This window comes from Amphiura filiformis, chromosome 4, assembly GCF_039555335.1.
Source record: "Amphiura filiformis chromosome 4, Afil_fr2py, whole genome shotgun sequence".
NCBI classification, from domain to species: Eukaryota; Metazoa; Echinodermata; class Ophiuroidea; order Amphilepidida; family Amphiuridae; genus Amphiura; species Amphiura filiformis.
Window position 1 is genome coordinate 57,690,014 of NC_092631.1, and position 17,795 is coordinate 57,707,808.

Consider the following 17,795-nt stretch of genomic DNA (forward strand, 5'->3'; position numbering starts at 1 on the left):
GTGCATTATTTTGTCTAATTTCTTTCCCAACAAATAATACGCGTTCATTATACCTATAAGTGTGCAATATTTGTTTGTCTTTTAACATGTCTTGAGTGACAAAGAGAACAGTATTTACCACGATAAAATCATTGACATGTACATGTTTTAATTTTACAGCAGAATGTGAAATATTTATTAATCTTTTTATACCTGTATCATGACAAAACAGCAAAAACAGTATGTTTTTTTGTATTGTTGGGTAATTGATGCATTCTTTTGATTTCACGAAGGAACTCTTGATAAACTTGATCCTTCATTGATTTACATGTACAATCCTCTTCCGTAGTAAAAGTGGCACAATTTGAAATTAGCCAATATCTATGTGGTTTTCAGAGAGTCAAAGGTCATTAGGGGCACACCACGACTGTGTTCGTTGTCTTATACAACAGTTATCTCTAGATTGACTTATGTCTGCTTGCAAAACGCATTTGGGCCCTAGATCCTGCCTAATTGACCCAATGTGATCAAATTTGGTCATAGGCGTCATATTCTATGACCACAAGTGTCACATGACCAACTTGAGGTCATTACATAGCATTAGTAGCATTACATAGTACAGTGATGTGAATAACGTATACATATTGGCAAAAGCCAGTGTCTGTGTGGTTTACATAGAACCAAGGTTAATCATGGGTCGTTTCAGTTAAAATACATGTACTTATATCCCTGAAATTCGACATGTATGCACAACATAGCAGCCGACAATAGTGCACGTGCTAGCTACCCAGGATCGAGTATTTTTTGCACAGCCGTGACAAGAATGAGGGAAATTATGGGGTAAAAGGTAAGAAATGGGAAAATTATGACGGGCTGTATGTGAGTATTTTCGTTATTGACAGCCCGCCCGTCTCCCTTAAGGCTATTGTTGCTTTCTTGTCCTGCGGGCCCTTATATTGGGGTCCCACTTGGAGTGTTTAGTCGTTAAGGTGACGGGCTGTCTCTACAAAATTAACCTAAAAACATACTAGATCTACGCATTTTGACAACAGGGTACACCATGTACATAAACGGTTCTAAAAAAGTAAGTCCCCCCTAAGACATTTTAATATAATCCAAAAACGGCTTGATCAATTCTCCATATTATATTATATGTCTAATTATATCGGAATCCCTTACACATGCATTATAACGTTTATTTCACTTCACATCCACACCCAGCTAATGGTGGTCGCCAAAGAAATGTCTTAATATTCCTACTTTGTTAAAGCAGCTATCTGTCAAATTTCAGGACTTTAAAAAAATAGTCAACAGCTACGCATGGTCATTTTGTTCCGATAATTTTAATAGTTTTGAGACTATGGACCGAGGGACCTCCGACCAAGGCTATTGACAATAGTCTGGTCAATGACCTCTGTAGATGTCAGTGAGCTGGTACGTCATCTACTTTAGACTACCTCCACCAGTGGTCTACACTGCGCTAGTACCGTGTTATGTTCTGTAACCTCTGTTACTTCTCCATATGCTTTTTGATTTCATATAATGTTCCAATTCAAAGAGTATTTTTGCTAAATATGCCTCTTGTCGGTTTCAGGTATTGTTCATGCTTATATTTTCTTATGTCATTTTTGGTTTCTGTTTTGTATAGCGCCTCGGATTAGGCTACCTAGATAGATGGCGCTTTATAAATGCTTTAAAGTTAAGTTAAGCTAAGTGTTGACGAATGAGGGCAGCAGTCATTTTTTGTTCTGCACATACAGGTGGTGAGCAACACGAATTCTCCCAATTCAGTACATTTCCGTTGTCAACCGTGTAATTGAATGGGATTATTTTGACATTTTAAACCGCTTAAAATGTCATACAAAAGTAGGCCTATGTTAATAAATGATATTAATACAAGCTAAAACCATTGGGGTTCGATATTGAACCCCATAAAACTAACCGAGTGTATGGGAAATGCCGGCTGAGCATTTTTGCCGTCTCTCTCCGCCCATCATGCCGCTCGCCGCCTGTGCACATATAAAATCTGAATTATTGTCAGTTTTTGATTTCAAAACGCACGGTTGATGTTCAATACGCACATGTAAAATTATCATGTTCTTTCAACACATATATTCAAGTGCAAGCCTTACAATTGGTTTTTAAAGAAAGACCTATCGTTTAAATATCAAATAGCAGATACACCACTCTACGCTATAGCATTAGTGCACAACTCGGCTGCCCAATTTCCCTAGCCCACAAGATCATCGAGCGGTTACTTGAAATTATCTCATTGCCACCATGTTTATGGTACTAGCGCAGGGTAGACCACTGGTGGAGGTAGTCTACAGCAGATGACGTACCAGGCTCATTGATATATACAGAAGTCATCAGTGACCAGGCTATTGTCAATAGCCCAAGTTGGAGGTCCCTCGGCCCATAGCCTCAAACAGGTCGGAACACAATGGTCATGCGTGGCTGTTGAAGAACTAATGGTTTCGACCTACCATCATGGATATTTCTGCCATGAAGATATCGGGCCGATGACACTGTGAGAGCCACATAACCTTTAAAGTTAGCAGATAGGCGAGGTCTGCTTGTTTTCTGTAGACAAGGGGCAGTCTTCAGTAAACGGCTCTTCTCAGAGTCACCAAACCTTTACATTTAGCAGATAGGCGAGGTCTGCTTGTTTTCTGTTGACAAGGGGCAGTCTTCAATGAACGGATCTTTTCAGAGCCTCCAAACCTTTGAATTTAGCAGATAGGCGAGGTCTGCTTGTTTTCTGTTGACAAGGGGCAGTCTTCAGTAAACGGCTCTTTACAGAGCCGGATAACTATAAGATGAAAGTAATAATAATTTGTGATTTTTAAAAGGCAGTTTTCTCTCTTTATTTAAAGTATAAACGAGTACTTAAAAATAAAGTATTTTAATTATAAACGAGTACAATTTAATTAAAATAATGCTAGTATTTTGCAATGTTGCTTTTCTTATTACTTTATAGATATTACTTTAAATCTCACGTGACTACATCGTGTGATTCTAATTGTAAAGCTTCGATGATAATTATGTGATCTACAATCCGCAATCTCTGCAACATACTAAGTATCTACGACTACAAGGAACAAAGTCTGTGTCAAGGGTTGGTTGGTGGAGCGACAACATTGGGAAAAAGAAAATGTCTGTAACATATTTCTCTATTGATATTTTGAGGCGTATAATATTAATAATTGGCTGATAATACAGAACCGTTTTCTGTAACAGAAGTTTAATAGTATCATCACATTAATTCAATTGCATTGTGGGTGTGTATGTGTCAAGTGGGGCTTTGGAACGCTATGGACCGCTGGCGTGGTCTTCACCAAGCATTCTAGTTACAAACCACTGAAACCAGTTTCACGTCATTTGTCCAAGATGTTTTTGGACGTCCCTTTTCACGTCGACCTTCCGTAGTTCCTTGCCAAAGTTTTTTGTTTTCCATCTTTCCTCCCCACCCCAGCTTTCTCCATTATGTCAGTTCTGATGATTAAACTTTTGACTATCTTGAATATATTCTTTACAAGGGCATTGTGAGATTTCATAAAAATTGCGCCCTCAATTTTGGTCAAAGTCCAGTGTTAAAATGTATACAATGTTTGTCCATACACTAATCAGCATCTGAAATAGTTAAACTTAAATCAACATCTTTCATGTAAAATTGTACGATTCTGTATGAAATGTTTGGATCTAGCCATTAGTTCCCTACACAGTTGAACAGAATATTTAGCGCGGTGCTGCACAATATGTCTCTTATTTTCAATTTTATAGATTATGTCCGGTATATTACTATATATTTGGCAAGCTGTCTGAGTATCAAATAAAACAAATACTAAGTGTTCTGATTTTTCCCCAAGAAACCTCTCAGGGCCCCTTCGTAGACGTACCCCATATCAACAATCCTTACGGTACGTTTATAATAGGGTAGTACATGGGGAATCTAAATGCAACTTTTAAACAGAATATACAATTGTGATGATTAATTATGCTCTTATAAAGTATAATCTTAGAATTTTTCATCAACTTCTGGACCAGCCACGTCATCATAGATTAAATCATTAATATCCAATGCCAAGTAGTCCTGAAAGAATGTGTTGAAATAAAGACGTAAGAATAGATCAATATTAAGGGGGTACTACACTCCTGGCCAATTTTGTGCCTATTTTTGCATTTTTCTCAACAACTATAGCGCACTGGTGACAAGTAAGATATGTATATTATAGGGGCAAGGACTACAACTCCTGTACTGAAAATTCAGCAACTCAAACCAAGTAGTTATTGATTTATTGATCAAATATTGGTTTTCCCTCATTTTTGACTGTAACTCCACAACTGTTGTCTGTGCTGAAATAAAAATTTCCAGTGCAATAGTTGTAGTCCTTGCCTCTATAATATTCATATCTTATACTTGTCCCCAATGCGCTATAATTTTTGAACAAAAATGCAAAAATAGCACAAAATTGGGCAGGGGTGTAGTACCCCCTTAATAAACTGCGAAAAAAGATTACACTTAAATAAGAGGCAATTTCTTGATGATATTAACTCGCAATGGGAAATATTATCACGTCCGCAGCCGATGGGAAGCTTGAAGTATTCGGTGCTTCTCTAATTTATACATTGTATAAACTTTCACAAGTTAGGCTGGTAACGCCAATGCATTTTTTTTTTTGCATCATAGTTTACTCCAACTTTAATTAATTTTATTTTGCGTCTCCTATGCTAAACGCTACATTTAAAATGTTTGGGATATTCACAAACGAAATAATTATGATACAGGGTGTCCAAAAAACAAAACAAAACAGAACAAAATGGGGGGACACCCTGTATGTATAACTGGTAGTATACTTACAGATTCAGTCTCAATAATCATATCCAAGCGGCTACTCAATTCCTCAAATGTTGGTCTCATTGAAGGATTCGAATTCCAGGTAGCTAATATGATGTCATATCTTCATGTACAAGAACAAAGATAATTATCATAATAGAGATAATGGAATGACTTTGAAGCAATAAATTGCTTCAAATTGGCAATTTTACTATTAGGCGACAACAAACAAACAACCTGTTCTACGGGCCAGACCAACACAGAATTTGCGTTTTGGATTTTTTTTAATTTTGCTAAAATCTCGTAAAATTAGCCGTTTGGAGCCAAAGTATATTAATTTTTGGCTGAACATTTTTATTTAGAAAATATTTAGAAAATAGGCCAAAAACAATTTTTCGCACGCTTCGCGCGAGTTAATTCGTCGTCAAAAGGTGCTGCATTCATTATACTTCAAAAACCTTCTCCCCACACTACTGCTTTTAGAGGTGAATTGATCAAAATCAAGGGTCGTTTTACCATATTTTGAAAAATATCAGTGGTTTTTCGATTCCAAAAACATGGAGATATTTCTCGGGGAAATTGCATACCCGTATATGGTCATTTGTGTCAAGTCAATCCTACGGGGTCAGTTCTTAACTTACAACTGTTGCGAACAATACTTCGGACAAGGCATTCGGTAACCACGACGAAGTTGTTGTATCAAACTCTTGCTGCCAATTCCTGGGTAAGGTCTAGCTCCTAAGTATTTAATAAAAACACGTAATTTATCATCATCAGGATCACGACATATTTATTAGAGTCACGCGGTAGCCGTGACCAGCAAGGTTTTAAAAAAAGACTGATAAAGAAGACTAATAACAGATGCTCCCGCGAGACTATATTTACACCTAACATTAAAACACTTGACTTCTATTGTTCGATGTTATTTTTCGCTGGGTACAAAATGTATCTAAAACCATGCTAAATGTTATTTACAGTCCCAGGTGTAATATCTTGACAACTCATTAATTCAAAAGGGCCACCAATCCTACAGTCAATCATTGTTCGTAATAAACAAATAAGTTTGCTTCCATTTCACGCGGTATTTCATAGCGAAAATTAGTGGCAAATCATACTGATCCAGAATTTTTAGACACTGCTACAGGTCTACCTGGTTATCACCTTCACACTACTTTTTCAGATTCACTTCTAATTATACCCTAGCAATTTCTGAAATACCGTACATACAAATTCCGAACCCCATTCGCCAAAAAATCAAGTTTTTCACAATTCTTTTGTTCTTTTCGGACGACACATCAATTCATATAATAAATATTGTACATCGACACACAATTTCTCAGCCGATTCCCATGGTCTAATGGTTAAGGCATTGGGCTCCTATTCCGGGGACTCGAGTTCGAAATCCGATGACCAACGTTTTTTTTTACAAATTTTTTATTAAACAATTAATTTTCGTTCATCACGGATAACATAATTATGATAATTTTAAACATCCGGTGCTATTGTGATATTATTTTTTTTATCAAAGCAAGATGTTTTATTCTCAGGGAAATTATATTAAGAACCTATTTAAAAACACACCACTGCACAGTGTCATACAACATCATCAATGATAGAGACCAGTTCTATGTATCCATGAACTGTAGTCGTTGGCGAACAAATAATAAAACAAAATCTGAATAACACAAGAAACTACATCAGGATAACAATACTTGGATATATGCAATATCACGTCACTAATTTGGATATCCAACAAATTAAAACCACAAACTGAGAAAGACCAACAACCGCCGCTGAATAGAGACATCCAGCTAGATTGCCCCGCAGTGCTTCAAAAACCACACACCGCGAAGTATAGTTATCCAACAAGCTTAAACTATAAATTAACCCCCGATAGACACAGAGGGTAGGGCATGAAGAATTAAAATACAAAAACCTACAAACCGCGAAAGACCGCCAACAACCGCCGCTTAATAGGGAAATCCAACTAGATCTATAAATCTAAATAACTATCAACCGCAAATTTTGGATATCCAACTAGATTGCCCCGCAGGGCTACAAAGAACCACACATCGCGAAGTATAGTTATCCAACAAGCTTAAACTATAAATTAACCCCCGATAGACACAGAGGGTAGGGCATGAAGAATTAAAATACAAAAACCTACAAACCGCGAAAGACCGCCAACAACCGCCGCTTAATAGGGAAATCCACCTAGATTGCCCCGCAGGGCTACAAAGAACTATCAACCGCGAAATTTGGATATCCAACTAGATTGCCCCGCAGGGCTACAAAAACCACAATCATTAAAACATAATTATCTTGCTAAGTCGTGGCACTTGTTCATATTTACATTTTCTTAGTTGCCTTGAATAATTAAAGTATATTAAATGTATATGTATCCCTATTAATATTACAGTCACGCGGTAGCTGTGACCAGCAAGTTTTAAAAACAAACGGCTGATTAAGTTTTATTAAATTATTTACTGTCATAAATCAAGGATAACATAATTTCAAACATCTATTTTTCGTTTTATTCGTTTTATGGAGTACTTCGTAACCCGATGACTTTCCAAGCTTAGAGCTGCTTGGCTACATTCATAAAAAGAAAGAAAATCCACCAAAAAACGTTGATAACATGCCTACTTGTTATTCGTCTAATTCAATCATTGATCATGAACTCAATAATTATTATAAAACAAAACATATATAGGATATTGGCCAAGAACAACACAATAACCTTTCTGATCGTTCCAGAATGCTAATAACTTAATATCACATATGCACATTAAAAATACATAACACTTAATATGGAAATGTTTTAAGTTGATAATTATGACAAAGTTTAAATCAGTATCTTTTACAAATGGGACCAAGTTTCAAAAAGTGAGCCGAGGTGGGGCTTTTTAAACTTGCTGCTTTCTTTACGTTGTCAACGTTTTTTGGTGGATATTTTATTGCGCGGGGTTAATCGGTTACTTAATATTCATGAGTCGTGACCATCAGTTACCAATGCTCAATGCAGGATTATGTGTCCACAACCACCTCAACTTCACTATATTAAGTTATATTCTGAGCGTCTGCCTAGCACGTAGAAGGTCATAAGTTCCATGTTCATATCGGCGTACATGTATCTGCAGTTTACGCCGCAAGCAATTGTTAATTTTGTTTGTCTTTACTCATAATTCTAGCCCGTCGAGGGCGTTTCAATTACTGTTTTTTCTAAAAAATTAACATACCTAAGCTGATAATCTCCCAAATGACAACTCCAAAAGACCAAACGTCACTCTCAATAGTAAATATGTCATCAACAAGTGATTCAATCGCCATCCAACGTATTGGCAATGGAGCCTGTTGCAAAGAAAGTTTGATATTTGACAATGTCGTTGAGTAATGTCGGAACCTGCTCAAAAATAATTATGACAATCACGCCTTACAGTCATATCTATCATACCAATAATGTAAACAATAACATAATCATTCATCTTACATCAGAAGTTCGTTCATATATCCTGACATTCATTACATCTCTTGCAAGTCCAAAGTCTGCCACTTTACAAACAAGATCCTCACCAACTAGTATGTTTCTTGCAGCAAGGTCACGGTGAATACACTGCCCAAAAATAAAAAAAATATATAATTATAACCAGATTGTCAAAAACAATAATGTAAGTACTTACCCAATGCTAATTAAAGTACATGTATTAGGTCAGCTATACACTTTACATTGCAGTGCATTAAAAAGGTCCAGGGTTCAACCATGTCTAAATTTTGCCCACTGATTCAGTTGTTCTTTAAAACTTCCGTCACGTCTTTATCTAACCCATGAACGCAAAACAGTCACTTTCCGGGAGTCACTTAAATAAATCAATAAATTCGGATTGATATAGCGGCTTTTTCCAGGTCTGGAAGGATTCAAAATGCTGTAATTTCGCTGCAATGGTGAATCATCACAATCAGATCGCATCAACTAGGCCAGTTGCAGCCGAATCTGGCGCAGACCTATACGTACTTAGAAAGTAACATCCATCATTATTGTCTGTGCAGCTCCCCAAATGACATTTGGTGAAGGAAGTGTTTTGATAACTAAACAACTAATCACCGATATTTTGAAAGCAGGAGATCCCGGAGAAAACCTGCGAGAGCAAGCATGGTATCGGGTTAAACTAAATGCACATACAGTCCTTTGGTACGGCCGGGGCTTAAACCCAGGACCTCAGTGGTGCAAGGCGAGGAAACTACCGCTCATTACATTCCAAAAGTATACAAAAACGATATTTACTTCGCACAGTATAGTCTTTTCATGCTCATTCAACTGCATAGACACGGCCTTGATGCACGTGGAATAGAGAAATAACGAAAAAAAATCCGAAATCTCTTTGTAGAAGCTACAGAAGCGTAAACTGCTCATTTGCATAACAAGGAACAACGTTAGTAAGAGCCAACGCCCTAAATATCAATTTAGTTGAGAGCGGATTTCTCATGTGCGCCAACTCGATTTCCCATGAAGCTACCCCATCATCTACACTTCTGTTGACATTTTGGGTAGTTTGAGAAATTTCTGCAAAATTCATTCAAATTGTGAGTACTTTTATTTTAGCTTATTTTAACATTACATTTACAAATGCTTTTGCACAACATGACGTCACGTTTAAATAACAAAGCATGACGCGTTAAACCACACAAGTGTGTGCATTTAGCAGATAGACTCTTTATGCAGGGATTTCACTTTGGCAAACCTTTTGATATTACGAGCATGAATCCCAACTGTATTCAGTGGTGGCACTAGGATTTTTTGTGCAAGTTATAGGGTAGAGTATAGATGACAGGTTCTCTATTGGGAGATACCCGAGAACAGAGCTCAAGTGATGGGTACCCCGTGCCCCCATCACTATCGTGTTATTTAATGACAGGTTTCCTTAATTTTGATTTATATTAATTAAGTATTAATATGACATTAATATAAACTTCTCATCAGGTCCTAGTAGGAAAAACAGTATTATGTAAATGGCAGATGATATAATATGTACCTGGTTTGCAGCTATATGGGCCATTCCATCTGCTACTTGCTTGGCGAATAATATAAGCTGCACCGCACTAAGGGTGGACCTAATTTCTTGTTCAGTGGTGTGAGCATATTCGTAAGTGGCACGGCTGCTAATGAGAAAGCTCTTCAAGTCTCTGTTAGCCATGAACTCAACGATGACGTAATAAGGCTATTAGAAATGAAAGAAATAGTGAAAGTATTTTAATGACTCAAATTTCAAGGGCAAGCAACAATAATACATAATATTTATGGTACAATAATTATTATTTAACTTTTGAGATATATGAACCCAGCAAACACAAAACGTTTTCGACATCATTCGCAAAAGGTTATAAGTTGTCAGAAAACGTTTAAATGTCGGGTTATATAAAGGGTATATTAAGAGTATAAAACGTTTTCATAACCTTAAAAACATTTTTGATAATCTACTGCTCAGCAAACAAAAATGTTTTACAGAAAACGTTTAAATGTCAGGTTATATAAAGGGTATAAAAACGTTATAATAACATTCCAAGAACATTCTTGAAAACTTGATACAAAACATTCTAAACAAAATGTTATTTTGGGGTTGAAAAAATATTTTGCGAAAAATGTTTGCCCAAAATATTTTCAATAACGTTTTAAAAACGTTTTCATGACCTTTATATAACCAGACATTTAAATGTTATTAAAAGGTTTTGAAAAAAACATTTTAAGAACATATCTGTGTTTGCTGGGTTCAAATATTTTAACATAATGTTATTTAAATATTGACACAATATTTGGCAAAAATGTTTGCAAAAGTAGTTTACAATAACATTTTTTGAAACATTTAAAAATATTGTTGTAGTGTGTTTTCATACAAAACGTTTTAAAACGTTTTCATGACCTTTATATAATCCGACATTTTGGCTTAGGTAAAAACGTTTAAAAAAACGTTTTTACCTAAACCAAAAGCCAAAATATAACTTATTTAAAACGTTTTTTAAACGTTTTTGTGTTCACTGGGAAGTAAATGATTACCCTTCTCTATGCAGCATCCTACCAAGCCAAGAACATTGGGATGATGTTTTAAGATTTTCAACACTTGCAATTCTTTCAGCAGATTATTCTTTTCTATCAATGATGCATTTTCTATAAAAAGTTCAAAAAGCATACAAAAGATGATAATTATTATCATTAAAATAACGCATATTTTAATTTGGCAACAGGTATTAAATACATGATAGGTATGAACCATTGTATTGAGGAAAGTTGTGTTCATTATATGATCCCTCGTGTATCGTTTCTCAAAGTGTCATACCGTAAACGTTCGCCTAATGGCGCTTTTGGATTCAGGCCTGTTTGGATTCTTGGAAATGTGAGAGCGCCATCCTTGTAAAATCTCAACAGCATTAAGGATACGTGTATGTTAAATTGAGCAACCTGGACATATGCCTCAGAAAACAATATCGTGACATGACTCAATACTTTAGGTCACTAGGTTAGTTGCTAGAGCAGCAAATGTTTTGAGGTTTCTTCAGGTATTCTTTCTCAAAGTGCCATTGGACTTAATTTGTAAATCGATTCATACGTTATACCTAACAACTCATTTTGGTAAATCTTTTTATAACATTGTAATTTCTTCATATTTTTTTAATATTCTTCAGTTCAAAATTACACCCTTCTATTGTCTGACCCGTTAGCTCAGTCGGTAGAGGGTGCACCTTGAATGGTGAATGATACTTGTTCGAATCTTGATTTCTGCCCCCACTTTTATGTGAAGAAGGGTCAAGAAATGTTTTTGGATTTTGTCCCCATTTTACAAACGAATATTGTGATTTTTTTTAAATTTAATTTTAATTTTCTTATATTTTTTTTTAGATAAATAGGCACTGCGAACAATCGGCAACAAAAACCGCTGACAAAATTTGCTCCACCTGCTACCTATCAATGCGTGATATATTCCACTACATTTAACAGTTAAGGGCGTACTACACCCATATATTGGTTTGATTGGTCTAAATAAATATTTTTCATTTATAGCTAGGCGATATATGCACGGATCATGTGAAATAAAAAAAATATGAAAAAAGAAGAAAAAAAAGGGCTTTTAAACAATTGTAGTAAGTCATTTTAGCCCTATATATATTTTGTTTACTGTATCCTAGTTACTCAGATGCGTGTTTCATAACAAACCATGATTTATTCTATTCAACATGTTCAAGTAGGGTACATGAATAGAATACATTAAATCCTTTGTTATACTCTCTATAGAAAATCTAGTGGTGCATGCAAAATATATAAACACTTACACAATAGATGCATAGTCATTAGTCAATAATACTATAATGTGTTGTTCATGTTGTTAGGAGAAGAAAAGGCTACTAGGTCACCGTATGTCAGGTTATAGGTCAATTGGTTCAGGTCAAATTTAAGCATCCATTTTGAATACACATGTGAGAGTTTGTGATATCATAATGAGGAATAATTTTGATATTCTGTCTTTAACTGGATATATATCGAGAAGTGCAAGGTGGATATACTAATATACCTTGGGATGTAAATGGTGAGTACAATTTCGAATGCCTAGTTGAGATGGATTTCACAAATAAATATAAAATAGTCACCAAAATCACAAAAGCTAAGCTTACGGAAAACTACCCAATATGGTGGTATAGGTGACAAGAAATACCATTTTTTCAACATTGCTGTAGTATGGTTGTGGTAACCTGTTACCTGTGGCTTAATTAAGTTTCAGTGAAATAATGTCGCAAGTTAAAAATACAAAATATAGCTCAACATTGAAAATAGAAGCATTTTAACCGGTTCGTTTTTTGATAGTTGTGGAGCACCAAGTTCATGAAGTCATAAAAGAAATCAGGAACCACTTATTCCCATTTTACATATCAACTTTATTTCCCTAACGTGTTAGCAACACATATCCAAAATTTTAACGAAATCCGTTGATAGTAAGCTTTCCAAAATGAAGTGAATTTAAATCATCAGTGATGTACCTCCTTTTGGCTTCTATCTTCAAAAGCATGTAAGCTACGTTGATACCGATGCCACCAATAAAACGAGAAGATTTGCCCTTCATTTTGCATACCACTTTGTCCAATTTTTTTGTAATTTCTTCACAAAATGCAAAAAAATGCAAAAAAAATCAATGGGTGTAGTACCCCTTAAATGACCTTTGAAAAATAGAACGGCCTAAATGTTTCAAATTGTGTAACTACATTACTTTATTCATTTATGCATTATAAATGATCAGCTATTTTTTCTTTTCTTAAAAGGATCGAACCCAAGTAGATCAGACCATTGCTCATATAACTATCAGACCACGAAGTAGTTACGTAACTCCGTGATGGTATCGGAACCAAGCACTGTTTGTATGGCGATCATTACGATCACGCTATTTTGGTATGCCTTTTTTGTGTACTGATTGTTTCGATCGTGGGTCATTACTTAAGCGCGTGATCCCGTTGACATAGTAACATTACGTAACTTCGATACCGGGCTTCGATACTGAATAGTTGTTGAGTGCACATAATATGGAAATCCATTGGGGGGTATTATCAGGGCTATGACACTCACCTCATTTGCATGGCAAAATTACCCGTCTCCTCTGCAGCCAATTTGGTTTCGCTCCATCGAAATCAAGCTGGTCACGGAGGAGACTACCCTCCTTTGTGTTTGTTCATTTGTGTATGGAGAGCCCTTTTGGAGTCTATAATGACTTAGGCTACGCTCTCAGCTAGAGTCCGACGCTGCATTGTACTAGAAATACCTTTTTTGTGAAATCGCTATAGAGCCAATCGGGAACACGTATTCGTTTTGAAAATATAGCATTAAAATTAGTATCACCCTTGTGGCCCCCGTGCAGTGGAAAACCTTAGTTCTTTCATTAAAAGGAAATGAAAATTAAAAAAACACGGATCTACCTGTGCACCTATAAAATGGGCACAGCAATTTGTCTCAAATATGAATGAATTTAAAGAAACATACGGGATATGATGAACATTGACCTGACGCCATGATAGTAGGATCTATTAGTCGTTTTATATACAATGTATATATCGTATTGTCATAATACCAATATTTGTCATTATATATGATGAGTAATATTTAGCAACGTAAATGTGCAGTTCATATGCACAAACGAATACTGATCTTTATGATATTCAGGTTTTTTGTACATCACATATAACATGTCACATAGGAGGTCATACGTGTTGACCTTCATCTATTGTATTTGTTCATCTGTGTATGGAGAGGATTAACGCCATTAAAACTCCATCGGTATTAGGGCGTAGTTCAGTGAACTCACCGGATTGCTGTTCCAAGTACTTTGATAATACAGATAATATGTATTAATGGGTCGAGGCGATTGCATTGAAAAACCTAATAAATTATTCATAACAGTTACGTAATCAATCGATAGTGCGGACACTTTTCATTTGCAAACCACCAAAATTCGTGATCTTTTAGCGTTGGAAAAGAAACCACGTGAATAGAGTGCCCTCTCAAGAATATCAACTCTCTGGTATTATGTGCCTTCCAAAGCGCCTTATAACATCCTAGCCAGTATTCAATGATAGCTATAGAGGCCTTGTGTTTATCGATTGGCTCCAAACAAAGGATTTGAACCGGCTTCTTCCCCGTAATCATGGCGCAGTGCAGTCCATTCAATCAAATGTTGTCATCAACCTATTTGATCGTAGAAATAGTTGATCTGACAGGGGGTGTGAATTTGGAGGGGCTGGGCTTGCCAGTTTGCAAAACATTACATTTTTTCTTGCATATTTGATGACCCCGTGACACGGCGCGCAATTGCAGATTTTTTTTTTTTTTTTTTACTTTTTGACAAATTGTCATGCGGTTGGTGTGTGTGCAGGGTTTCAGACCTCTCTCTCTTTTTGTAGGGAAGTCACGGACTCCCAAAGATGACATTTATTTGGGGGGCAGCTTTTGAGTCCAAATTTGGACCCCCATGCTTCAACTTTGAATGGCTGCCGCAGAGGGTCCGTGAGAGCTGCAGACCTCAAATTTGCAGGTTTTTGATGTTTTTGCAGGTGCAACATATGACTGAAATATGAAGCAAGTCTGAGGGGGTCATACTAGCTATGGTTTAAATAGTCGTCAATGGTCAACAGCATTGATGTATGTGTTGCGCCGGAGGAATCAACCGTATGGTCAACGACAAAACACAATTACACAAAGCTCACATCTGGCATCCAGGGAGATGGTTTGTGTCAAGAGGAGGCTAGTACTGTAAGAACTCAGGAATGGCCCTCTACTGTTGGTACGGAAGGACCTGGCCACCCACCGTACTATTTGGCCTTGAATGTAAGCATGAGAGTACAAAATCAAAAGAAAACGATGGTATCGGAAGGTGCGACCCGCAGGCCGGAAGATACGTCAATGGCTACTGGGGAAGAGAGAGATGCTGCTCAGAGTACACATGTTGGTGATGACAGATCAGGATTAAAGCCTGCTACAGGAAGTCCTGTTCTTGACGGTCCCAGGAAGGAAAGGAACAGCACCCCTTTAAGGAAGCCAATAAATATTGCTACATGGAATGTACGCAGTATGTCAGGAGGAAAGATTGAAGTTGTGGAGAAGGAGATGGTTGCAAACAATATTAAGATCCTAGGAGTAACAGAGTTGTGGTGGCTTGGACAAGGGAGGTTCACTACAGATGATGGAAGTATGTTTATCTATTCTGGAAAAGATACTGGAAGGAAACGTGGAGGTGTGGGTTTCATAATAGAAAGAACCACAGCCAAGTGTGTTTTGGGATATAATCCAATAAATGAAAGAGTGATGACTGTAAGACTGCAAGGACATCCTTTAAATATATCTATCATACAAGTGTATGCACCAACATCAGATGCATCAGAGAGTGAGATGACAGACTTCTATGAGATGGTACAAGGAGTTATGGATAGTATACCTAGAAGAGACTTACTCATCGTACTGGGGGATTGGAATGCTAAGATTGGCAAAATGAAGGAGAAAACTGGGTGTATAGGCCAATATGGACTTGGGATCAGAAATGAACGTGGAGACAGACTGGAGGAATTTTGTGAAGCTAATAACCTAGTCATTGGGAACACGTTATTTCAGCATCATCCACGGAGACTGTGGACTTGGATGAGCCCAGGAGATAGAACAAGAAACCAGATCGATTACATCATGGTCAGGAAGAGGTGGAGAACATCACTCCAAAATGTCAGGACACGACCAGGCGCTGACTGTGGTAGTGACCATCAGCTACTTGTAGCCAAAGTAAAACTAAAACTGAGAGCTAAGAGAGACAATGCACCACCTACCAGGTATGATGTTGACAACATTCCCACTCAATATTCAGTAGATGTGAAGAACAGGTTTGATGAGTTACTGAAAGTTAATGAAGAGGAGCAGACCCCAAATGAATTGTGGGAAGACATGAAAGAAGCAGTCCAGAGCACAGCAAAGAAGTACATCCCTAGAAAGATGAAACGGAAACAGCCGTGGATCTCTCAGCAGACCTTAAACCTAGCTGATGACAGGAAGAGAGCAAAGGCAGATGGAGGAAAGGAAGAATGGGCACGCTTAAACAAAGAGGTCTCCAAAAGTGTTAAGGAGGACAAAAGAAACTACATCGAAAGGAAGTGTGTGGAAATGGAAAGATGTAAGGGTGACTCAAAAATAGCTTTTGGTATTGCCAAAGAACTTACCAAGAAGTGGACCCCCAGGATGGATGTTATAAATGATGAGAAAGGTAACACTCTTACCGAAAGTGTAGACATCAAAAGGCGATGGGTTCAGTATAGTTCCCAGCTGTTTGAGGCACAAGATGACAAGGTGTATGTACAGTGTGAAACGAGTGAGGAAGAACCTCCACCATTGAGATCTGAAGTTGAGCTTGCCATGGAACAAATGAAAAATGCTAAGTCACCTGGCATTGATAATGTAGCTTCTGAGTTGTGGAAGGCAACTGGGAAAGAAGGATAGACCTAATGTGGCGTCTATGTGGTATCATCTGGAAAAAGAAGAAATGGCCGAGAGACTGGTGCAGGGCAGTATTTATTCCACTGCCAAAGAAGGGAAATTTGAAAGAGTGTGCCAATCACCGGACCATCAGCCTGATTTGTCATGCAAGTAAAGTGCTTCTGAAGATCATCATCAAGAGAATGAAGAACAAAATGGAGCAGGAAATATCTGATGAGCAGGCAGGATTTCGTGAAGGAAGGGGTACTAGGGACCAAATTGTCAATATCAGGAATGTGATTGAGAAATGCAGAGAGCATAGACTTCCTCTTTACATGTGCTTCATAGATTACAGTAAAGCTTTTGACTGTGTTAGCCACCCTCAGATGTGGGAAACTATGAAAAAGATGGGTTTTCCAAGTCATCTTGTGGATCTGATCAGCTGCTTATATGAATCGGCAGTCAGAACAAGTAGTGGAGACACAGATTGGTTCAAGATTGGAAGAGGCTTACGACAGGGCTGTGTGCTATCACCAAACCTATTTAACATCTACTCTGAAGACATAATGAGAACAGCTTTGGAGGGGTTTGAAGGTGGAGTGAAGTTTGGCGGTACAAGAATTACTAACCTGAGGTACGCCGATGATACCACTCTTATTTGTAGCAGCAGAGTAGAGCTGATTGATCTTTTGAAGCGCATCAAAGAGGCCAGTGAAGAAAAACACCTTCTCCTGAACACAAAGAAGACAAAAATAATGGTTGTAGACAGAGAGAGAAAAAGTGATGAGTTTGTGATAGATGGACAACAGATTGAGGAGGTGAAGCAATTTGAATATCTGGGTTCAATGATTAACAACAGTGGTGACAGCACAACTGAAATTAAGAGAAGACTGGCTATTGCAAGGACAACTGTGCAGGGCATGTCAAGCATATGGAAAAGCAGAGGCCTATCCATTGACCTCAAGGTACGCCTACTTCGTGCAACTGTGTTTTCCATTG

General features: G+C 37.3%; 2 protein-coding genes across 3 annotated transcripts in view; one reads left to right on the forward strand and one right to left on the reverse strand.

Annotated features, from left to right (window-relative positions):
• LOC140151122 (sphingomyelin phosphodiesterase-like) overlaps positions 1-3,052 on the forward strand; it is a 496,863-nt gene extending 493,811 nt beyond the window's left edge. The window contains exon 12 of the mRNA XM_072173345.1: positions 2,960-3,052. Coding sequence (XP_072029446.1) covers positions 2,960-3,029 — 70 coding nt within the window. The 3' untranslated portion in view covers positions 3,030-3,052. The remainder of the gene's footprint in view (positions 1-2,959) is intronic.
• Positions 645-17,795, reverse strand: part of LOC140151119 (uncharacterized) — a 42,029-nt gene continuing 24,878 nt past the window's right edge. For both annotated transcript variants that reach the window (XM_072173343.1, XM_072173342.1), the window contains 7 exons: positions 10,866-10,976; positions 9,847-10,034; positions 8,307-8,429; positions 8,056-8,167; positions 5,458-5,554; positions 4,841-4,940; positions 645-4,072 (listed from right to left, as the gene is read on the reverse strand). In XM_072173343.1, coding sequence (XP_072029444.1) covers positions 3,998-4,072; positions 4,841-4,940; positions 5,458-5,554; positions 8,056-8,167; positions 8,307-8,429; positions 9,847-10,034; positions 10,866-10,976 — 806 coding nt within the window. In that variant the 3' untranslated portion in view covers positions 645-3,997. The remainder of the gene's footprint in view (positions 4,073-4,840; positions 4,941-5,457; positions 5,555-8,055; positions 8,168-8,306; positions 8,430-9,846; positions 10,035-10,865; positions 10,977-17,795) is intronic.